Here is a 24,919-nt window from a genome sequence, read left to right as displayed (position 1 = left end):
TTTTACAAAAACTTGCCCTAACGTTGGTGTTTGGGGCGCTTTTTAAATGCAAAAATAAAACCAGTTGATCAAAACTGTGCCTCAGCCAGAATCTAAACCCAGTGAGAGGATTAGAGTGACATGAGAGGGAAGGGAGGAGGGAGGGCAGCAGAGTCTCTGAGCCACTTTTCTGTTTTCATCTTCTCTATTTGACTTGGACCAAATGACCCAAATGTCACTTGAACAGTCTTTGGGATCTCAAATCTGCTGGCTAGAAACAGTTATGTCTTTACTCCCCCTTATCCTTTGTCACCCAAAACCAGAACAGATCGTTTACAGCACCTTCCTGCATATTAAACTAAAACCCTTGGAATAGGAAACTATCATCTTTCTGTTCTCAAACTCAAAATGCAAGCAGCTCCCTTTGCTGTGGGGAGGGGATGGATTCTCTGTGCTTTGTCCATGCGTTAACCTGACCCTGAACACGTCCATTGAAGTTGGTAGTCAGATCTTACTTCAGCTGTGAATTTCTACATATCTATTTCTACATATCCTATCTTGACTCTGAAAAATAGAATTTCCTTCACAGACCAGCTGTAATAACTATCAGCTATTCATTTTCATGCTATCTTCTTATAAGGACTTGAGTGCAATAGCCACATATAAAAAGGTTTAAATAGCAGAAACACCAGACAACCTTGGATATCAAGTCAAATCTAAGAAAATATCCAGAGATGTGAGGGGTCACCTTCACTACCCTATTAGTATTGAAAATACTGTTTCCTTCTCTTGAAAAGATGTTATTTACATATGTAAACATCTGGTGAGTATTCAAAATCCACATACTAAAGTTTTGCCTCTGCCCAAAGTAAGAAGAAGAATAATAATTTGTAACTTTGCTTTCATGGCACTAAATACCTGGTTTGACACTGTTAGATTACAAGATAAAATAGGATTGTGACCTTCAGTTGTGAAACACCTATTTTCAGTTTTCAGTTTTCTCTGTGTGAACATGTCTTTTATCTTTAACATCACACAAAGCTGGAAGCCATCACAGAATATATTTGCTCATAATTGACCTGGTAAGAATGCTCTGCAGTTCAGTAGTAGGTCATGTTTGAATTGGTGAGGTTATGCATAAATAATCAGCTCAATTAGGAGAAACAACAGGTTCTTTGTCAGCTGATTTTCCCCCAACTGTGAAATTGGTACAGTGGCAGGTTGGTAAATAAAGTTCTTTATTTCTGTCATTATTATTCCCTTTTCTAGAGCTTAAATTTGCATGTTAATTCAAATTCCATTCCAAATTAACATTTTCAGGCTAATGTCCATGTCAACATTATTTGCTTGTTAAGACAAACAGGGACTGGTCAGCCTTCTTCCTTGCGGAAGTTGTGTATCCACACAAGCACTAGCTGCTAGAAATACAGCAGAATAATGAACATAATATTTTAAATTAATGTGAGTTCATTTTCTGCAGCTGCATAATTACTGCAATCCACAATAGACTGCTCTGATAATGAGTTACACCCTTTCTCTTGGAGAAGATTCCTGAATCTTGTCCTTTTTGTGCTGATTTTTTTCCCATGGTATACTAGGCAGAGATTCTGATTTTGGTCTTGCTGGTCTGTGTTGGTGCTGACACAGGAAGATTCTGGGGATTTTTACAAGTAACACTAGTATAACCCCAGGGGCTCTGTAAGATTCCAGAACTTAGCATGATTGCCTTAATAGAATAAAGGATCTGCTTCTGCAGCTTGGCTCCAATCAGTGATGGAAATTTTATCAGTTATCAATTGAGAAAACAACTTTTCATCCTAGAGGATGTAACTATATGGCTGGCCTGGGCAGTCAGCTGAAATACTAAATAAGACCATAAAAATCTCTTAGTGAAATAAATGTATGTACTGTAATTATTCCCATCATGAGTTGAACTGTTTCCAGTTTGTCACCACCTTGAGATCTGTAGAGGTACTTTGCATGTATGATCCTTTTTTAAGATCTGTAAAGTTTGATATTTTTGTTGCTGAATTTGACTTCAGAGCTTCCATTGATTTCAACAATGATGGCTTGTATCCAAGAATACCCAATTATATGTGGCCTTGTGGTACAACAAAAGTTCTGTTGGAGCTTTTTTCTGTGAAGGAAAAGTTGGTTCCTGTTCCTCCCACTTGACTCAGAAGGGAATATTTTGCCATTGACTTTAGCTGAAGACAAGGAACTTACTCATCAGGACAATTTTGCAATGTACTGCTCAGTTATTTACAAGGAGTCAATCTTCACCATGTTTATCAGAGCATTAAAATGCCTACTTGCCATGATAATGGTTCATTGAACTGGATAAAGGTAACATGTTTTAATTTGATTTTCCCCTGTAGATATTGATGAGTGTGAAGACAATCCTAACATCTGTGATGGAGGCCAGTGTACAAACATCCCAGGAGAGTACAGGTGTCTTTGCTATGATGGATTCATGGCATCTGAAGACATGAAGACTTGCATAGGTAAGTGAAAGTACATATATTCCAATCTTCATTAAACACTGAAAAAATATTTATTAGGGCACTCTTTCCAAGTAGACAGACAATGATATTTGAGGAGTATTGCTCTTATTTCCTAGTTTTGGTCACCTGACCACAGAACCAGCCCTATTGCACAAGTGCAAATGTAATCTCTGTATCCCTGGATATTGGGGTGCAAACATGATCTGTAGCCTTGCATCTTTGGGTCCTCTTCCAGTGTAGTTTTTTATGCAATTTAGATAAAAGAGTGCCTGCAGAAGGATATCTAGCAAGGTAAACCACTAGTGCTGATTTAAATTTGTCTCAGACAAAATTTGTGGAAGTGTTGTACTTTGGTACAGCAGAGTTGTGAAACAGCATATCTCCAAAACCACATTTTCACATTTTAATTTAAAATCTTGAGTGTATTTTGAGAGAAATGTCAAACAAAACTAGACAATGCATGCAGGCATATATATAAATGTGTACAGACACATATATGTTGGAATTATCAATAATCACAGCATTCTTTGGATATTGTAGTGCACCTTAGTGTCTATTTTTACAAAAAGCTGGCATTAAAGGTATGTTAATGCAGATATGGTTATTAACAGTTACCCCAGATCTCAAAATGTGTGCTTGTATGCTAGGTAAGGAATAACTACTATAAACAGCTTTTTCTTTGCATATCTAGACCCGTGTTTGTATCAGAATTAATATCTAAAGAGATTTTTCCATTACTTTCTAAGACATCTTAATTCTTGGGGTTTTTTAGATGTTAATGAGTGTGATCTGCATCCAAACATCTGTCTGAGTGGAACCTGTGAGAATACAAAAGGCTCATTTATCTGTCACTGTGATATGGGCTATTCAGGCAAGAAAGGCACGACTGGTTGCACAGGTAAGTTTTAAAGCTTAATTATTAATTTTTACTTAAACTCATGAGTCTGCTTTTCTGGTGTTTAGAACCTCCTTTCACTGTGCTTCTTTTCACTTACTTGTGCTCCTATTATACCTCTCATCTGAATTTGCTGAGCTTGTGTTCTGCTAAACTTCAGTGGTACAGCATTCAGCCTGATGCTGCTTCTGCTGAAATGAGTGGAGCGAGGATTGGGATCAAAATTGGGTGTGTTACTGCACAGTTGTTCATCTGAGAACAGAAAATGCCATTCTCTGTAACTTGACAAACTCCTGAGGACCTCAGTGCATTTGGATTAGTTAATTGTATGCTATGCAAGCAAATAACACGTATCTGTTCAAAGTATTATTTGGCAAACACGGATGGTTTGAAATATATGCTAAAATATATTTTCAGTTTTTGCAAAGTGTCGACAATACAGTTACACAACTACGTTCTATCAGCTGAATCAGAATTTGCTTTATTTCATTTATTGCCAGCAAACAGAAATGAGATTCAAATATACACGCTCTGAGGCCATGATATTAATAATCCAAGTGCTGGTGTCTCAAGCCAAGGTGTTGAGAGTCTTAGACTTTGCCCAAATATGAATGCAAACATATGTTTAATATATTTTTTAATGTAGACTTAGGGTAAACACATTTCTGGCAATGTCTTTGAGACACACTTTTATTCTTAGTCTGCACTTATTGTACAGATTTAATAATATATTTTTTTAAGTGCCCCAAATATATGAAGCTGGTTTTTTACAGCTCTCACAGAAAAGTCTGAGAGCTGGAGATGTATTTTGCATATTAGGCTATGGATGAATAATTGTGCATTAGTAACAGCTGCCTTTGACTTACATATGAACTGATCTAAATCCAAGAAATCCCTAATTGTACTCTTTAGACCAACATTTCAGTGTTCTTTTTTTCTGTGCTAAATGATATGAAGATTTTCAGAATTCTGGACCTGAACACCCTCACACTGATCAGTCACACATGGTGCAGCTGTCAGTCCCAGCCTAGGGAGCAGGCTGGGAAGATGAAGCAGTGAGTTGAAGGCAAAAGACAGAAAGGTCGTGGAGGCAGGCGAGGAATCTCAGGGATGGCTTCTGGAGAAGTGCCTGGAAATAGCCACCATTCTGGCATCATGTGATTCAAGGTGGTGGCAAATGTCCCAAGCAATATTTTTTGTTAAAGGAGACGCCAGGAAATCCCTCTGTCCTAGTCCCAGCCAAGCCCTGACCTGTGGATGGACATTGTCATGAAGGCTCTTGCCACCTCCTTACACATTTTTAACCTTTCCTGCTGCTTTTGTCTGCATGCCAGTATTTCAGAGAGTTTGGCACTCACAAGGAAAAACAGCAGAACACCTTAATTCCAACAGATACTATAGAAGGGCTCAGTAATTTGAAAGAGCCCCATGGTCTAAGATGAAAAAGTGAAGCATCAGTTATGCTGATACAGCTGAGATGGGATCATACTCAAATAATGAATTTTTAAAAAATGATTCAAATAAGAAAGCAGGAAGCAGAGCAGGAAATTTCTAGATTGGTTAAATAATGAAAAAACTGTGGGTACAGATCCCATAGTGATTACATTGGGTAAGTTCTCACATTCTGTTTTTTAAAATGTCTTATTTGCTGCTGGAGAATTTTGAATTTCTCATTTCTTGTTTGCACAATATTAGAGCAGAGTTGAAGTTCCCAGGCTCAGGTACTGCAGACCATCAGAGCCTCCTTCAATATTTCCTCAGGACGGACCTTGCCAACCGCCTTTTGACTCCAGAACCCAGTTCTTGTCTTACAGACAGATCAAAAGCATCCACAGTTTTTAGGAATTCCCATGGAAAAAAAAAGTTACAAAAACATTTACAGCACTTTGAATGGGAGATCCTCTGTTTCTGAGAACAACTAAATCATGTCCTTTGGGTTCCATTCCAGTTTTGTCTAAATATTTCAGCTCCCTTGTCATTACTGAGTGATTTCATTTTAACAAATAAACTTGTTTCCCCCCCCCCCCAATCATTTAACAGTATTCAGAATCCACCCACTGACTTACATTCCCATCCCACACAGATGTTAGTTGCCCTAGTTCTCCCCTCTCCTTGGTTCTCAGTAAGAATGTGGACAGAGTTTAGTAACAAAACCACGATTTTAAAAATACTATGCAAAAATACAGGTTGTAGATGCAGCTTTCCAACATCAAGTGCTGTGAATAGTTTAATTTCCATTCACAAGGCAAACTGTGATAATCCAGGCTTAGAACAGTTCATTTTAAATTTTCCTGGGCAGGCAATGGTATGCAGCCACTAGAGAGGAGATTGCTGTGTTTTCCCCTATCTCAGTTCCAGATCATCCAGCTTTATGACAAATATCTTGTCTCTGCTTTTTCTGTCTATAAAATATACATGTGCTTGTGCAGAAATGAAGTCCTGCTTTGGAACTTGGGTTTGTATGTTGTGATTCATCACCACTGAATTTCTGCCTGTAAATCTGCAGTATTTCACTGTTGATGTAGAGACTTAAACTTGCTCTGATATTTTCACAGAGAAACAAATTCCTCTCTGACTCTCCCATCCATCCTTGCAGTTATGGCTGTGTGCACAGCCCCCTGGTTGTTCCTGGTGGAGGGGGGCTTGGACAAGTTTAAGGCGCTCTTCACAGAGTCAAACTGAAAGAGGTGAACTTGGCAGTAATTTCCCAACATAGCCAACAGATCAAAAAGGAATATGTTACAAGTCAGCTGGATTTCTCCACAGCAGGCTCAGGGAGTTGGGAGGCTGAGACCAGGCTCTGATTCTGCAAGGGCCATGCTGTTGCCATGTGGAGGAAGGCTGGTGGAAGTTACTCAGCTGCAGCCTTGGTGTGGGCTGTGAGCTTGGAGAGTTTGGTGTGGAGCATCTTCCACTGATGACGGCGTTAGTGGGTACAGGAAGAGTGAGTGCACACTGCATACCTGCATGGCTGACAGGAACTTGGGTCTCGAGAGGTCAGACATTTGAGGCAGGGAAAGGAAGAGGTGAACCTGTCATTTGCCCTCAGAAATAGAGCCATTTGTGACTTGTATAATGTACTCTCCTCTCCATTATTCGTGGCTTCTGGCCATTAACAATACATTGTGTTTCAGGCTTGATGGCACAAGAGAGTTCTGGTACCAGTGAAGCATATGTTTGCCATCATGAGTCTGGGAGCTGGCTGTGTCAGGCCAAATACCAGAGGATGATAATGAAATCCTGCCCACCAAAGGGGGGTATTACAGGAGGAGTGTACTGGCAGTAGGCATCTGTCCAGCAATAACACACTGTGCCTCAGTGTGCTGATGATGTAAGGATGGACAGCAGGCAAGAGCTGAACTGTCCCATGTGAAACTCCAAGACTACAGTATGCTGAATAAAATCTGAGAGTGATTCCAAAAGAGAAAACAATTTTACATATAGGAAGATGAGAACAGGGACTTTTTTCCCATGTATTTTTCAACTAATATGACCGCCAAGATGAAATTCACAGTCTTTTCCCTCTAAAAAGCCTTAGTTTTTCCTACCTGATTACATGGGCAGCAGCCCAGGAGGAGGAAATGCCTTGTGACTTCCACCAGACGACTGGCCCTCGGGGAACTGGGCCCAGGCTCGCGATGCCAGCGAAACGTCAGTGCAGGAAAATGCACAGATATGCAGAGACTGCCAAAAAAATGTAAAAGTCAGAAAATGCTTAAGGGATTTGCATAATTGCTGACAAACAGTACTGATTTATAGGTGGAGTCTGAATCAAATTTACAGTTTGCTAAGGATTCTTATAGACCATTGAAGCCAAATGAAACCTAATAGAAAACAGTACACAGAGTACCTGGAGGATTTCATGCCCAGTGATGAACATGTGAATTTTCTTCAGTTAATGTACACTCTCATTCTGTTCAAATGCAAAGGAATGTTTCTAGAATGTAGATGAGGAAACAGTGACTTATTCCCATGCTCCTCTCTGGCCAGCTTCAGTGATCCACTTCCAGAGTGGGTAAGGGTGTGTTGTGCAGATATTGGCTAGCAGTGTCTTTCCTTTGGTTGTCACATTTTGCAAGCATAATGCAAAGGGTGACAGGTATATATGATGTATTTTTTCTGCACACACATTGAGAGCCCTAAAAGTTTGTGCCACTGTGATTAACGGGAGAGACACTTTATTAATTGGCAAAGGCTCGAGAGAAAAAATATTTATCCAAAGAAGAGAACTGAAGGAGCCAACAAAACAGGGTGACTGACAGGTTTTTTTCCCCAGAGTGCTTAGGATTGTTATGATGTCAGGCCTGCATATTATTTATTGTGTGTATTCTCATCTGTTGTAGGCAGACAGCTCTCTTAGTAGGAATGGGAGTTGTGCAATTGCAGAGCTGAGAACATGTGTGCAGCAGCACTGGGGCACAGTGGGACCGGCTGAGGATGCAGTGTCAGTCTCTGGCTGGAATGTCTTTATTTTCCTTGGCTTGTCACGGACTCATGCTGGAGGCAGAAGGAGAAGGTTGATATAAATCAGTGACTCACTCCTTTACTCTGTAGTGAAAATCCCCATGAAGTCAGTGGGAATAGGCCATCATTGTGTGAAACCCTGACTTCAGTAGTGTCCTCGTGGGTGCTCTTTGGGTCATGATACCTTTACTCAGCCCGAGTAATGCCTTTGTCTTCAGACAATTAAATGGAACTAGCTGGAGTATTTGAAGAGTATAGTACTGTTTGTACTGCCATGCAGACAGAACAGGGAGACAGAACTGGACTCATGCTTTTATTAAAGATCTTGAGTTAATTTTTCCCCTACAGAGCTCTACTTCTCCTTTCTGTTTCATTCTGTGAAGCCATAATTCAATACTTATGGTAACATAAATCCATATTAAGCTCCAGTATAAGAAGGCATAAATTCCAATGATTTCAGTGCACTGTTTACACAGAGCCATGTTTGGTCTGAGATCTCTTTTGCCTTGGAAATAATGGCAGTGTAATAAATGTAGACTTACAACTCAGCTGTGCAAAGAAAGGAAAGAATTGGGATTATAGCAAAACAACATCAGAGTTAAACACAGGGGAAAAGAAGTAAAATCTGGGATGAAGCCAGTGATGGTATTTTATATGCCTCAATCATCTTTCATTTAAGTATCTGAAGAAACTTTCCATACATCATGGAAATAAGCCCTGCAATGTGCCTTTAAAGGTAGATGGCATTCGAGAATACAATTTGCATTCCCTATTTGATCTTTACCCAGGCAAAAAAGTGTGGAAATATATTGAAATTTTTTACTGGAAAAAAGATATTTTTTTTATTCAAAGCAACTGGAATGACATTTCAGTGGCTGATGCCTGAGAAAGTTGATTCCATTATAAATACCCGCATTTGGGTATAGATTTATATTTGCAGCATTCATTCCAAGGAAGATTCTAAGCTTTTTAGAGTGTGTGTCAAACAGCTGATGGGGAACAAGTGTCCACTGCAAGGGCCCCAGTGTTGTGGTGCTGCTGTTCTGCTGGGAGGTGTTAGTGGGGATTCTCAGGTACAATGTGTCAGTGGGTCAGTGCTTGGTGGGATGGAGCCCACAGTCACTTTATGGAGAGTGGAAAATTTGGCTTAAATTGGAAAATTTTTCTTAAATCCGAGCCTGAGCATGACTTCATTGTGGTGTAGCTGTTGCATGCAAGTTTCTGTTTGTGTTTGCTGGTGGTTTAAAAAAAATTCTTGGCAGAAACCTCTCTTCTGGTGATGGGGTTTTTTTTGTGTTTTGTTGTGCTCTGCAGGGTATAAGGAAGCTTGTGATTGTATGTTTCAAAGCACCAAACAATCAAATACAGTGGAGTCTTAATGTGAGCAGTGGTTTAACAGTTTGGAGTTTAAAATCATGTAAAGGTTAAAATATAGAGTGTTTGTCTCAGCTTTTTTATGTCAGTGTATACTGTAGCTGACCTCTCTAAATTCCTTCCAGTCTTTCCCCAAGCCAAAATGAGTTGCATTTTTTTCAGGCCACCCTTAAGATTTTTTGACAGATGCAAGTTTCCTGTTTAGTGTGATGTTATCTTCATGAGTTTCTGCACATGCTAAAGGCAAAACTGCTCTGAGATTATTTGCTCCTGACCCTTTTTTAAGTTTTAAGAAGTAAGTGTCCATTTGCATGTTTTCAGGCCTGGAGTTAACATTCATTAATGGTAGATTCCAGCTGCCAGATTTAGATTCATATCTAGATGTCAGCATTCAGATTATGGGAATGCTCATGTCTGGAGTTTTGAGTCAAAGCAATGCCTCACTTAGAAAGAGACTCAGAAAAGCAAGATTGGATTAAATTCCACTTCAACAGACTAAAAAAAACTCCAAAGCATTAAAAGCCAACCCACCAAAAAAAAAAAAAACAAACAAACAAAAAAAAAAAAACAAAACAAAAACAAAACAAAAAAAACCCAATCCCAAACAAACAAAGCAAAACAAAAAGCCCAAAAACCAAATCACAAAAAACCCCAAAATCTCAACAACAAAAAACCTCAAGCAAGCACAAAATTCACCAAACAAACGCCCCATCCCTCCCAGCCAGCACTCATTTTGGGTGTTTTCTGGCCTTGAGTATTTAATTTTAGGATAATTGACAGATGTAGTCTGCTCTTTGAAGTCATATGTTGCCTTTATGAAAAGGCAAAATATGTGTACAAGGCATAGTGAAAGGACACAGCCTTTTGTTTAGAGAAGTGTGGACAGAAAAACTTAAGAAAGTGTTGTAAAGGAAATAGTTAAGGTGATATCTGGTCACTTTCTGCATTAGCTCCACAACTTCACCATCTTTAAAGAGCTAATTGTTTGCAGGTAAAATCATAGGGAAATTGAAGTCTGTGATTTTGGGGCTGGAAATCCCAAAGGTTGTTACATATTTGATGGCTGATGCATTTCTGGAAGGTCTGAGCTGGGTTTTTGTCTGTGGAATCACATAGAGTTATGAGCTTGTTTTGCCTTTCCATCAGCTGTTTTACAGAGGGATGGTTTGGCTTACAGCAACATCTAAGACACCTGGGAGGGCTGAAAAATGGGTATTAGTTTTAAGTGGTTTGATGTGGACCCTAGGTAGATTACATCCTGCATGGAGGTAAAGTGTAGTTCAATAGGGCAGTTACAGAAAATACTGTAAAATCCAAAGCTCAGATAGGCAAGAAAATTCCTGCCAGTTTTGTTTCAGTTACCAGTAATAACTTCTGAAAACATCACCTTTTAGTTTATACATTCTTCAACTACTTATATGGAGCATTAATAATGCTTAGTGAGAAGAGCGGGAAGAATGGAGTCCAGTTTGGGTTTTGTAGTCTATACATTTTGACATTGCCAGAGAATGCCCAAACATGAAAATAAGGTGAAAATAGCAAGTACTGAAATAGAATGTGCTGGCACGACCATGTATGTTGAAGACTGGATGACTTGCTGCCTGGTGTCTCCAAGGATGCTTCTTCCCACTGAGTTCCTAATTAACTGCCTGCCTGATGAGCTCCTCAGCTCTCCTGGTAAATGCAGTGGTACAGCCTGTGTCCAGCCTTGCACACAGCCCCTGGCCAAGCAGAACCTGCTTCATTCCCTGCCTGGGGACAATCCTAGGGGCAGCTAGCTGGTGGTGCCTGGCTGGAGTTCATCAGCATCTGTGCTGGGGCTGTGGGAGTGCTGCATTCCAGGAATCCCTGGGCAGCAGAGTTTCCTTTGACACTTTTTAGCAAACTCTGCAGTGTGGAGTCACTGTTGTAGTCCCTCTCTGCAGACTCTGCCCATCTCTGCAGGATGGGCACTCTGGCAAGGCTGTTTCCTGAGGTACTGTCTTCCTTCTGAAATATACTTTGGAGTGAGCTGCAGCAGCACTGCTTTATGTGCCTATCAGAAGAACAGGTAGCGGGGCAGCATGTTTGAAATGCGCTACGTGCTCCTTTTTCCTTTCTTTCCTTTGTTGTGATTTCATCTTCAGCTTCCTTTTTAAATGCCATGTTGTAAAAAATGCAGACTTGCTTTCATGTTCACATTGCCTTTCTTGAGAAATTCTAGTGTCAGTTGTCTGGATATGAGAAAGTGGTTCCATGAGCTGCTCAAACATCTCTGTTTACAGATATCAATGAGTGTGAAATTGGAGCCCATAACTGCGACAGACACGCCATATGTACAAACACAGCAGGAAGCTTCAAATGTAGCTGCAGCCCTGGCTGGATTGGAGATGGTATCAAGTGCACAGGTGAGACTCTTATGCATTTGTATTTATTTGTAAGGCCAGACCACAATGGGGTTCTAGCAATTCTGAAAAAAGTAATACTACACCTATAAAATGTGAAGGCAAGTGGTTATTGAACTGTTAGGTTGATTTGACACGATCTGTTGGAGGACAAGTCCTTCACCATGGTATCTGTGAAATCAGCCTTATCTCCTGTTTGATTTGTGAAATGATGAGAAGAGATTGAACCATGGAGAGAGATGCTTTGTGCTTTGGGCAGCTGATGGGAGGCAGTGAGGGGCCTCCTGGTGCTCCCCTTGAAAACAAGGTACAGGCCTTAGTACTGAGTGCCTGGAGCTTCCTCACAGTTAGCTTGTCAGACTTCTTTGGTGGGCTGCAAATAAGCTACTCCCCACTTTTTCAGTCAGATGGCCACACATATGTATGGGTTTTATTATGAAAGATTATTTAAAGTAGAGCTTCTGTGTGCCGTACCCTATTTAAACTTTGTGTTCATGTATGGGTTTTTAACTAATTTTTCCCCTGTTTTATTACTTTAAAGATCTGGATGAGTGCTCCAATGGAACCCACATGTGCAGCCCACATGCTGACTGCAAGAACACGATGGGCTCTTACCGCTGCCTGTGTAAAGAGGGTTACACTGGGGATGGCTTCACTTGTACAGGTGAGCTCAGGAGAGCAAAGGATCAGCTCCGTGCAACCTAAGTCAGTCTGTGATCCAATGCACAAAACCAGCTTTTAAACATTTGAAATTATCATTAATTGTCTTCTCACCTAGGTTGCCACAGCTTAAAAGAAATATTATATATTATACATAGTCTAACTCAATCGCTTTTTTTCCCTTGATAAAATGTAATTTTTCATTCTGCTTTTCTTGTTAGTTTAAATGAGTGGCAAAATTTCTAAAACAATGCTTGAATATGTAATTTGGCTAGTTAGTAAACTAGTCCATTGGCTACTCACCTTAACACTTAAATAGTAGGGCATATGCATCAAAATTACTTCACAAAATTGCCTAAAAATGTTTGTCCTTTCCTCAAGTGAGTGTGTGATGTCTGTCTGCCTTACTCCATCATCCTGAGGGCTGCTGTCAGGATGCAGTGCTGGCATGTAGAATGAAGGAAGTAGCTGCTTCTGAAACCTCATTTTATAAACTGTAAATGAGATTATAAAACTTTGCTAGGGAGATGTTTCCCACCCACACTTCAGTCTTCTGCTTTGAAGAGCAGATTAGCTCATGTGTGCTCAGTCATGAGGAGCCCTGCTCTTGCACTGAGGATTGCAGTGTGGCTGGGGATGTTGCTGCCTGGAGCAGAGCCATGTCCCAGAGCTGGTGGGCCAGCTTTTCAGCTGGTGCAAATCAGCAGCTCTCTATCAGCTGCAGCAGGTTTTTAGAGCATCTGAGAATCTGGATTATCAGGTTTAAGGCTGGGTTTGAATAATTCCAAATTCTAAGCAGACCTTGGAATTCTGTTTAATTCTCTCAGTGTAATTTCATCTTGAATCTGATTCAGCTTCCTTAGTGGCCTTCCTAACCCAGTGCTCTTTGTTAATTTCCTGTATGATGATTTCCAGGAGTCTGTAAGCTACACCCTTCAGATGAACTGCTTATAGAACTCTGCATTCAGTAGAACTTTTTTTCTGTTTGGATACTTTATTGTTTGTGAATTCAAGAGGTGTCTGGGACTCAAGCTAGGGCACTCAAATGCTCTGTAAACCCTCTGCCAAACTGTGCAGTGTGCAGCATTCTCCCTGGTAGGTGATTTTTGGTTTACCAGCCATGGACTTTTCAGAACTCATGCTGCCAGCCAGACTCTGTTGCAATAAGGAGGTGTTTTGGTGATGTGTAACATTTCAGCTTGAGAGTAAGGGCCATGATCTATCCAAAGGTGAGTGGAGTCCAGTAGGAAGGCTGTTTCTCTCATCAGCTGTTAACCTGCAGTTTAGTTTTGATGAAGTTCTTTTTGTCAGTGTTTTGATGTTTGGCATGGAGAACTGCCTATTACTCTGTGTTTGCTCACTGCATAGTAAACCTCTTTTTTTTTTTTTTTTTCAATTACTGCCTCTAGGCTTTGCTGTAATAGAAACAATAGCTATAATAAATTTCATGTGCTCATTCTGAGTCTAAATTTGACCATGTGACTGCCTCCAGTTGTTATTAACTGGAGCTACTATACAAGTCTCCTAAAGATTTTCCTTTTGATTAGAAGCTGTATTTGCAATATGTCTGGACTATACAGAGCTGTTACATGTACACATAGCTAGATTGCAGTTTCTTCTGCACGTGTTCAGATAGAATAATTAAAATTCTTGGAGCACTGAATGCTTCAACTCAAATGTTGGTGAGAAAAGCATCTTTACTGCTAACTTGCAATATCCCTTCCTTTTACAGACCTTGATGAATGTGCAGAAAACTTGAATCTCTGTGAAAATGGGCAGTGCCTCAATGCCCCTGGAGGGTATCGCTGTGAATGTGAAATGGGATTTTTGCCAAGCGTAGATGGGAAAGCATGTGAAGGTAATTCTTTGTAAGCTTTGAACAACACTCAACAGATTCTGCCTTAATACTGTTTTAATGTTCCAATTTTTTACAATTGTTTGCTGTTGTGGTTGTATTGAGAACTGCATGATTTTTTTTAATAGTATTTGCTTTTCTGCACTTCATACATTTATTATGGATCTGTAGATGTTCATCTACCGGCTGTATATAAAGAGAACAGCTTTTCAAAGCCTATCTTATGATATATTATTTTGGGGTCTGATTGGTGATCCAAATGGCACTGATAGCTGCCATTTCTTCTTGATCATTGATGTCCAGATCTTCATTTTATTCAGAACAATTAAACAGTAAAAGTTGTTAGTTCTCATTGGTATGTCTGAAGCTGAAAAGCAGTGATTTGGTAACCAATGCAATGCAAATGCTTTGATGGCTTCTGTGAGGTGCAGAATCAGAGTGTGAAGCCTTGCAGAAAGTCTGTGTGGCTACACCAAAAAAAAAAAATCCTGTGTGACTATTTGTTCAATTTCAAAAGTGAGCTGTTAACAGTTTACAGCTCATTCATAAGAGCTTTGCATATGCAAAGATTCAAAACAATCAAATAATAAACATGTTACCAATGTGATTAAGGTAATATATTTGATTTGAACATTTGAAATCCTCATTAGTTATAGCATTAATGAGTTAAGTCAGTCAAGGAGTTGCAGCCCTATCATCTGACATAGCAATAACTCGTGACAACTGATATTTAATGGAGTTCATAAGTACATCACTTTAAAAAGGATTTTTCCCCTTGAAAAGTGTTCTGTGTATTTTTTAGAAATCTACTGAGTCAAATAATTTGAGAGTGAGTTTCTTTAAACGAAACCAATATTAGGTTTCATAATGTTTCATGAAACAATTTACTTTCAAACCTTTTAGCTAAGTTTAAATAGCTTTTTTAGAGGCTAGCTCCTGTTGCTAAAACAGACTTGCCTTCATGTCTTAGTTGTGTACACTAAGTGCAGTATTTTAAGGTCCTTTGTAAACACACACTTTTTTATTGTATCAAATTAGTTGTTCTTTGTGCAGTGCATGTGGCATTCAGTAAATACTGGTTCAGACTCAGTGATTTGAAGAAAAGACACAAAAGTGTCTGCTTGCCAAGCTTTGAAGTTCACCTTTAGGCACAGGCTTTTCTCTTGCTGGTGTCCAGCTTTCTGCAGATGACTGCTGATTTTTAATAAGCTTCATTTTATTAAGGCATGTCTTCTGCTATGTTCAATACTTCTACTTGTCAGATTAGCCCACTAATAAGGTAGGATAGTTTCTGGCATAGCTTCCAGAGATATTGGAAGGAGCCATTTTCTCAAAAAATCATTATGGATTAGATTCCTTAGGCTCCAACATAAATCTTCCATGTTTCTTTTTCTTGTCTTACTTGATGTGCAGAAACTGTTGTCTTCCAGATCCATGCTGCTGAAAATGTTTGCAGTTCTCTATGTCTCAAAAAGATCAGGAAACCTCATATTTTTCTCTTCCTGTTCCTTAATCAGATATTGATGAGTGCTCACTTCCTAACATCTGTGTCTATGGTACTTGTCATAACCTCCCTGGACTCTTCCGATGCGAGTGTGAAGTGGGCTACGAGTTGGACAGAAGTGGTGGCAACTGCACAGGTAAAACTCTGCACAGCATGCCTCTTAATCTGCTGCCAGTGCCATAGTCAGCTCCTTGGGAAATTCTTTTAAGAAGCTGTACAAATCAAACTGGTTATAGGAAACTAACTTCTCTACTGTATAACACAGGATTCACCATATCTTTTTTATGCTCCTCTTTACTGTTCTTTGTCCACCTCTGATATCCCCTTAAGAAGGGGAAAAACAGATCAGAGAGTCCCTCTGGCAGAGATGTATTGTGCTTTGTGCAGTACTGGATGTAAGCTATGGCCTTGTCTTGTGTTTTTCCCTTAAGTTCTTTTTTAGTACTTTATGTGAATCTTGTTCATAGATTGATTTTTTTCAGGAAAAATGCTTTTTTTTCTTTCTCCTATGAAATGATGAATTCATCTCAGACTGCTGTTCTTCTAAGATGCCTGTTTATTTTTTAGAGCTTTCTGGAGACCACTGTCTCATAACTAATGGATTTGTGATGGTATCTGATGTATCAACAGTGCTCTTGAATGTCCTGGAGTATTTGCTTAGGACATGCTGTGTTTTTCTTGCAGATGTTAATGAATGTGCAGACCCCACAACCTGCATTAGTGGCACGTGTATCAACACTGCTGGTAGCTACACCTGTGAGTGCCCTCCGGATTTCGAGCTGAACCCCACTCGCGTTGGATGCGTTGGTAAGGGACCACTCCCTGTGCTGTTCACAAGGGAACTTCCACAGAGGGGCTCCAAGCTGGCTGCTTAGGAATAAAGTCCTGGGTCATGGGAAAGGGCTTGATCAGGCTCTTCAATTCCCATCTCACTGCCCCTGGCTTAGAAACTGGAGTAGGGCAGCAGGAGCATGTCCAGAGTTGATGCAGCATGCCAGCAGTGCCCTGCTGCCAGAAGCAACCCCTTGGGGCTTGTTAGAGCTGTCCACAATTTACAGCAAGCAGGAGACAATTTTAAAATTCAACAAACTTTAGTCCACATCCAGCTGGCCCCAAGATGGCAGGCAAATGAATCTGTGGCATGAAGCCACCCATGCTCTTGGAGCACTGAGTGCACTTGGCTGGGTGCAGCTTCATGACCAATGGAAATGCTCTTGTATTAGGCTCCAACTGCTTAGTAATCCTAATATTTCCTTGGTTTTGTTTGTTTAAGAGGGTGTAGGATGATTCTCAAATTTTAATGTGTTTGAAATTCCTAGCATTTAGTAGATGCTTTCCTGCTTGTAAACCTTGAGTAGAAGGGAGAGTAGTGGATATCTGGAACTGGAAAGATGTACTAATGTCAGGGAAAATGTGAGTGAAAATGGGAAAAAGCCTGGCTGACATGCCCTTGGACTCAATAAGTAAATTTCCTACTTTGTGAAAAGTCAAAAAAAGCCAAGATATGGAGCACCAGCAACCTACCTAAGTGGAAATGCTGAGGCTCCCTGGGCAGCACAACTTACTTGCTTTTGTGTCCTGCAAGAAATGGGAGCCATCTGTGGGTGTCCTGCACCATGGGAGGATGTGCTGTGTTTTGCTCTCTCCTAAGATGTGTTTGTCATTGTGTGCATTGTGAATAGATACACGATCTGGCAACTGTTACCTGGACATCAAAACTCGGGGGGACAATGGTGGCACCTTCTGCAGCAATGAGATTGGAGTGGGTGTTTCCAAGGCCTCCTGCTGCTGCTCCCTGGGCAAAGCCTGGGGAGTTCCCTGTGAGCACTGCCCACTGGTGAACACAAGTAAGTCTGCATTGCCTGGCTTGAGCATAGCCATGTGTTTGGTGGGATTTTTCCTAATTTAGCCAGGAATAGCTAAAATAGCTCAAATACTGGTGTGCATTTATTGTGGGCATGCAAGGGGCTGGCTTCCACTGGTCTTCACCAAAAATTTTACCATTCTTTCAGAAAGGTTATTTAGTCAGAATATTATTGTTTCTTTTGAGAAAGTTTGCTCTTACACTGAAGACTACTGAACTATTTACGAAATGGAATAACAGATAATGTTACAGAGTAAAATCTAGTGTCTCTAGCTGGTTACTTTGTAAATTTACATTTAAATTATCTGTAACAATCTGATCTGTTTTCAAAAACAATTGTGCTGAAACTGTTTCTACCATCATATGCTCATAAATCTGTTTTGTTTACAGCTGAATATAAGGTTCTTTGCCCTGGAGGGGAAGGATTCAGACCAAACCCTATCACAGTTATATTAGAAGGTAATATTTGCAATTTCCTATGTTTACATGTCTGAAATTGTAAAACTCTGTAGTGAGGGTCTTTTTTTTTTTTTCATTGCAAACATTAATAAAATATTTATGTGTTTGGACAGATATTGATGAATGTCAAGAACTTCCTGGACTTTGCCAAGGAGGAAAATGTATCAATACATTTGGGAGCTTCCAGTGTCAGTGTCCATCAGGATACTACTTGAATGAAGAGACTCGAGTGTGTGATGGTATGGAGCTTTCACTTAACTAGACTTCTGCTTTATTCTTTGAAAATACAGATCAATATTCTTTGAAAAGACAGATCAATATGCAGAGAATGAATCTTTCCTTGAAAAGGAGCACAACCAGACTAAGCACTGTAAAGCTATAGGGTGGTAAAATTGAACAAGTTGAAATACTGCATTAAGAGTGTGAAAATTCCTTCTTGACCATGTTGAAATAGATGAAAGGGGTTTTTTTATTATTATATTTTGATCAAAACCTGAAAGTCCAAGAATTTTTTTCTGTAAGACATAATTTGGTAACTGGCTATAAAAAAATAGCTGTTTGGTAATGGGCAATGAATAAGCAGTCAGATAAAAGAAATTTTCCCCATGAATCTGGTGGACTGGTGTGTCCATGTATTTTTCCACTGCTTTTTCACCCCTGCTTACCAAGTCATCAACTGAAAATATTGGTTTTACTGCAAAACATGTTCCTTTCCACAGCACAATCACAAGTATATGTCACATCATGTGCCACTCTCAAGGTGTGCTGGATATAAAATCTTAAGCAACCCATCAAGTTCCAAAATTTCCTGTTGTCCATGCTGTCTTTGGTCTTCCAGATTGTTAATAATGTTAATGTGGTGCCCATGAGGTGCAAATCACTGCAGAAATACAAAACATTCAGGTCCTAAATTAAGACTGAACCAAAGTGCTTCATCCACATTATGCTTATGTAGCCCGACAGATGCTGAGTGGTTTGTCAAAGATACTCTAAAGTTTTAAGGCTGGGAAAATATTTTTGAACTTTTGGGAACTGAGGTGTTTTGGAGATGGTTTGATTTTGGTTAGATTTTTTTAAACAAAACTTAGTCTCTTGATGAAGGAAATGTGACATCTTGTGTGGAAAACATGGCTCACTTTCCCCACTCAGGCAATGCTCAGTAGGGACTCCACAGGGAGCCACCTGGTTCATCTCTAGATCTTAGAGTCCAGAATGGAGGAGGTCCTCAAACACTATTTTTGTGCAACAGATGCAAAAGTCAAATTGCTGTTTCTGAGCTTTCACACATATCAGAGTTCCCATCTTTGCATCACAGCTGGGCTTTCCTTGGCCACCTGTGCTGCCACTTCCTTTTCTGTGTGGCTTTGCTCCACCATGACCTTCCTCAGAGCCCCTTCAGCTCTTCTCCACCAGCACCTTCCTACCTCAGGCATTACTGAGACATTTTTGTTCTCAGAAGCACAACAAGAAAGCTTCTGTGGCCACTCACTCACTGCCTGTTTGTTCTCTTCTAGATGTGAATGAGTGTGAGACACCTGGCATCTGTGGACCTGGCACGTGTTACAATACTGTTGGGAACTACACCTGCATCTGCCCTCCTGATTACATGCAAGTCAATGGAGGAAACAACTGCATGGGTGTGTGCTGGGGTTTCTCTAAAGCTTTAGCTTAGTGCTTTGGGCCAGGGAGATCATCTCCCCTAAGAGTTGCCTACTGCATTGGCCTGAGGTTTTCTTAATTTTCACAGATATGAGAAGAAGTCTGTGTTATAGAAATTACTATGCTGACAATCAAACCTGTGATGGAGAGCTGCTCTTCAATATGACCAAGAAAATGTGCTGCTGTTCCTACAACATTGGGCGTGCCTGGAATAAGCCTTGTGAGCAGTGTCCTATCCCAAGCACAGGTACATTTTTGCAGTGCAAAGCTATCTGAAGGCCTTGGTAACATCATAATCATTCTTAGTGAGTGTAACACCATTAGAGATGCTATGTCTTTTTTTGCTCTCATGTGTCTAAAATGAAGGGATTAGTTGCCTCTTTGCTGGAGATGACTAGCCCCAGTCATGATGAAGGCATATGTGGAGTGGTTTGTGTCTGTGCTGCTGGGTTGTGCCTGCCTTGTGCCACTTCCATTGTCTCAGAGACTTCATACTGTATATTGATTAATCCATCCCTTTGCAAGTGCTTGTTGATTCACTGTTGAGGCACTGACCAAGACTTTATTGGTGTTGCTCCAACAAATACAGAGTCTGCTCTGCTCTGCCTTGATTGCTGTTTGCCATGAAGGGCCTTTGTGCAGGCTGGGGGCTGGCAGAGATACCTTGGTGTGCTCTGGGAGTGATCTGTGTTGAGCAGCCAAATGTAAGATGTAGGAGTGTCTCTGCTAATTGCATGGGCACACAGGACTCTTCCACCTGGGTGAGACTGCAGGACATCCCTCTCTGGTTTGAGGTGGTTTGCTTCAAGAGCAACTTCCTAGACACTTGATTCTTTCCACTTACAGTTCAGGTTTTAACGAGTCAGATCTGAAATTGTGTGCAAACACTGTAGTGCACAGGGATAGGCATAAACATAGCAAAATCAGCATGTGATCCCAACAGACATGGTGAGTTTGGGAAAGGGGCTGCCTACCTCTGCATGCTCTGCACGTTCTGAAAGAGTAGAAGAACTTTCTTGGCCAGAGCATATGATGACTTTTTGACTGTTGATTAATTCCAAATGCTTCAATCACTGCTTTGCTTTCCTGTTGCAGATGAATTCTCCACACTCTGTGGAAGTCAAAGGCCTGGCTTCTTCATTGACATTTATACAGGATTACCAGTTGGTGAGCTGTAATTTATGTTTTGAACTAAATTCCATGCTACCTCTGCCCAGGGAAGAGGGAGGGGAGGTTTGTTTTCCCAGTTTTGTTTGTTTTTTTCACGTGAGGAATAACAATTAAACAGTGTCATGGAGTTCAACCCTCTGTTTAAGTCAAACTTGAGTGCAAACTGGCTACTCCTTGCTGGCAGCAGTGACAGTTGCTGCTTGTAATCAAGGCAACACAGAGCTCCAAAGGAACTGTAATCAGGGCTACATGAGCAGGGCACAGATACTGGGAATGAGAGGTCTGGGAGTAAGGCCAACCAGCATTTGGTCTGAGAGGAACTGGGAGTCTTTCCTTCAAACTAAAGCAAGATTTAGTCTGACATTTCACATCAGTCCCCCTGGGTATTGGTTTGACACAAAAATCCTTTTTTCTGCTCAGCTGGAACATTTCTCACATATGTTATTGTGTGTTACATTTGAATCGTGAGTAACAAATTGCAAAACAAAAAGAGAGAGAGAGGAGGAATTTTAGGACAAGCAATTGAGTAAATCCCTAATGGGACTCCCTTTTGTTTTCATTTACACTAAAATGCAAATGAAAAGCAGATAATGTACCCTGTAACAAACAGAGATGGCATATAGGCAGTAATCAGATGCTTTAGCACGAAGCTGTTCTGTGGTGCAGTGTTTAGCTAGTTCAATGAAAATGTTTCTAGTAAAGTGGGGAATGTAATTTTTAAAGAGGTTACAGAAATTCACAATATTTATTTACAAGGTCATTGCTTGGAAGCAAAGTTTCTCTTTGTAGCTATTAGCATTAGTCCAGGTTGTTGCAGAGTCTGCTCGGCTAATTGGGCCCAGCACCAGCAGGGAGCCCTTGGATGTTGCCAGCATGCACAGGTAGAAGCTGCAGCTGCAGTGCTTGGCGTGTGTGCAGGGCTGTTGCAGGCTGCCACAGCACAGGGCTGTGCAGTGCAGGAGCCAATGGAAACAGCAGGGCTGTGCCACAGAGCCCCCAGCACTGCCAGTGCCTGCAGGCTGTGCTGAGACTGGTGCACACACAGCTTCCCACGGCTGTGCAAATCACAGCTCTCCCTCTGCTTTGGGGTCCAGCCTCAGCTGCTGCTCTGCACAGGGCTTACTCATGTCCCATACACCTGCAGGCACAGGATCAAGGGAGAGCCCTCTGCAGGGGCACTGCTCTGTGTACCCTCTAATGTTTGCTTACAGTCCAATGATGTTACTGTCTGTTTGGATTAAAGTTTTATATAGTTACCCCAGGTGTTTGTTTCAGAAACAGAAATTGTTCTGGTTTTATTTGCCCTGTATATGAGAGGACTCAAAATTACAGAATCTAATGTAGAAAATTAGGGGTTGGATCCAGCAGAAAAACAAAGCAAACAAACAAAACTCACCAAAACCCCAAACAAACAAAACCACATTATCTGATGGAAACTCCTGTCAGCTGACAATTTCCCACCATATTCTGTGACTGTGTACCTCAGTGCAAATGTCAATGTTTACTGAAGACAGAGGAGTCTCTGAACTCTCTCATGTCAGAATATTAAGATGTTTAAGCACCCAATAGGTAAGCCATATAATTGTAATAGCAGCTGGGTTTTTTCATGCCAAACTCAGTTACTTAACTGGGGTGCATATAAGGCATTGGCAAACCCTGGCTGCCTGGCTTAATCAATCTAATTAATAGCATGTTGGCAGCACTTCAGATGTTACCTGTCATTGGCACTTTCAAATTCTTACATAAGACCCTGAAAGGCTTTTCAGATTAACTAGGGTAAAACAGTGCAAAACTAATTCTGATGGGTGTTTTCATTCAATCATGCTCTCCTGTGTTAAACCAGAGACAGTTCCATTGTCTCTCTTTGGCTCTTCCCAACAACCCCACTGGGGCACTTGGGAAGGTGAGGAGGTTCATCAGGGCTGTGGGTGGGAGACATGAGGAAGGATGTGTCTTCCTCTGTATTCCTCTGTAGCAGAATATACCTTCAGTACAGAGAAGAGTCAGAACCTGAGAAAACAGGAAATACTTGAATTTCCACAGTTTGGAGTGACTTGCTCAGCTGTTCAGTTGGGAACATTCTGATGCTTGCATTATGTTTGATAATTATCTTAAAGGCAAATGCATAAGGACATACTCTGTAGTAGAAAATTCCATGAAGTTCTCAGTACAAGCATTAAAAAAAATTATTCTTGCAGATATTGATGAATGCAGAGAGATTCCTGGAGTGTGTGAAAATGGGATCTGTATAAACATGGTGGGCAGCTTCCGGTGCGAGTGTCCTGTGGGCTTCTTCTACAACGACAAGCTCCTGATCTGTGAAGGTAGAGTGCTCCTCTCATTCAGAGGAATGGTGTTTCACCAGTGGCAGCTCAGACACTGCCAAATCAGAGCCTGGAAGGCATCCTTAATGAGGGGAAAATACTTCTATCAGTGTAATAAGTCTGTGTTAATTCAGACATTTTGAATTCTTTTGCATAGAAAATACCATATTTTCTGTCAGACATCTAATGTCTTGAAGGCACATGAGTCAGCAGGACTGGGAAGTAATGTCTTTTTTTTCCCATTTGACTGTAAAGCCAAGAAAAAAATAGTAGTATTGAGTCAGATCATGAGCACAATTTTTTTTTAATTCCAAAATACTTTTTTTCTAATGGAACAGATATTTTTGTAAAAAATAGAAACAGATGGTTGTTTATTTCTAGTTTAAACATTCCCTAAAATTGTATTAGTCAGTTTAATGAAGAAACTGAAGGTAGCATATGAGTTGCTGTCATTCTCTGCTGTGTGTTATGACTGCTGGCAACAATGGGAGCTGCAGGCAATGCATTGAGAGCTTTGAGTAAAAGCTTCTTCTTTGTGCTGCTTCTAAGTGAAAACCAATTACATTTCTAGGGAGATAAAGTTCTCCTTTTGCAGCACCTGAAGTAAAGAAAATTGATCAAATTTTTTTTTGCCTAAAGCTTTGTGATGGTGTTTATATTGAAAGCTACTAATTAATACCTGCATACTAAAAAAAAATGCTTTTGACATCTTTCCACTTAATATAAAACTCAACTTCCTCTTTGTCTGGACAGATATTGACGAGTGCCAGAACGGCCCAGTTTGCCAGCAGAACGCAGAGTGTGTGAACACAGCCGGGAGCTACCGCTGCGACTGCAAACCCGGCTACAGGTTCACATCCACGGGGCGCTGCACTGGTGAGTGCTGCCAGGGCTGCGGGCACCAGGGGCTTCTCAAGGCCTTGGAAAACGTCTCTCCTCTCCAGAAAGTTGGTATTTCAGGAGATGAGCTGAGCTTCAAGAGCTCTTTTAAAATCTTTTAGGGCATCCCATAATCATTGAGGTAATTCCAGGCTCATCCCATGGATGTATTAGTGGGAGTTAAAAACCTAAGTAGGTGTTTGTCTTTCATTTTCTTTAGCCCTTGTCACATCTAGGAAGGGAACACCATTTGATGCACTACCTTTCTGTATTTTCTGATTTTCATTATGATTTTCTATATGTGTTTTAGCAATTTATTTTCCACTTGTATTTTTACAAATAATTCCCTGCTTGCTGCTGGAGCCTCTGTGGATAAGGTAGACTTATCTTCTTGCCTCTATGCAATAACTGACTTGAAAAGATTATTTTTGAATTTACTAACTTTGATATAGATTTAAACAGGGCCCATAACTTTATTTTTAAATACTTATTGAGTGGGACTGAACTTTTCTAATCTATTTGCTTTTTCTTACAATATCTTAGTCCAGAGAGGCATTCAAGTTATCTTACTTGAAGAATTGCTGAGATTTTAAAGAGTGCAGTGGGACAAGCTGCTGTAAATATTAAATACTATATACATTTCTGAACAAAATAAGAATTACAACGGAAGCTAGATACATTATCCTTGGGATTTTGCTTCTCAGTACTTGAGTTTTAGGAAGTGCACTTTTCCTTGCAGTGCAGTTTTTCATTGTTTCATGTGACCCTTGTGGGAAAAGGGTGTAGTGGAAATCAGAACACTGCTATGAGAACTAAAACTTTGCTTTGTTAAGCTATGCAGTGGCACATGTAAATATTCAATATGTTCCTAATGTAATTGTTGTTGTTAAGGGTTCAGTGCAGGACTACAGGAAGAGCAAGGGGAGGTTCTGATATGGGTTACAA

The 24,919-nt window shown here is 40.5% G+C and overlaps 1 protein-coding gene across 2 annotated transcripts in view; it reads left to right on the top strand.

Annotated features, from left to right (window-relative positions):
* FBN1 (fibrillin 1) overlaps positions 1-24,919 on the top strand; it is a 141,669-nt gene that overhangs the window by 95,261 nt on the left and 21,489 nt on the right. For both annotated transcript variants that reach the window (XR_009275121.1, XM_058811553.1), the window contains exons 31-45: positions 2,358-2,483; positions 3,256-3,381; positions 11,481-11,603; positions 12,142-12,264; positions 13,993-14,118; positions 15,633-15,755; positions 16,304-16,426; positions 17,302-17,466; positions 17,874-17,942; positions 18,056-18,181; positions 19,457-19,579; positions 19,690-19,848; positions 20,697-20,768; positions 22,970-23,095; positions 23,849-23,971. Coding sequence is in view for 1 of the 2 variants with exons in the window: in XM_058811553.1 (XP_058667536.1) it covers positions 2,358-2,483; positions 3,256-3,381; positions 11,481-11,603; positions 12,142-12,264; positions 13,993-14,118; positions 15,633-15,755; positions 16,304-16,426; positions 17,302-17,466; positions 17,874-17,942; positions 18,056-18,181; positions 19,457-19,579; positions 19,690-19,848; positions 20,697-20,768; positions 22,970-23,095; positions 23,849-23,971 (1,833 nt within the window). In the remaining variant the exon portion in view is untranslated. The remainder of the gene's footprint in view (positions 1-2,357; positions 2,484-3,255; positions 3,382-11,480; positions 11,604-12,141; positions 12,265-13,992; positions 14,119-15,632; positions 15,756-16,303; positions 16,427-17,301; positions 17,467-17,873; positions 17,943-18,055; positions 18,182-19,456; positions 19,580-19,689; positions 19,849-20,696; positions 20,769-22,969; positions 23,096-23,848; positions 23,972-24,919) is intronic.

Source organism: Ammospiza caudacuta, chromosome 10 (assembly GCF_027887145.1).
Source record: "Ammospiza caudacuta isolate bAmmCau1 chromosome 10, bAmmCau1.pri, whole genome shotgun sequence".
Taxonomy (NCBI): domain Eukaryota; kingdom Metazoa; phylum Chordata; class Aves; order Passeriformes; family Passerellidae; genus Ammospiza; species Ammospiza caudacuta.
Note: the sequence above shows the minus strand (reverse complement) of the source record. Positions and strands in the feature narration are given on the sequence as shown.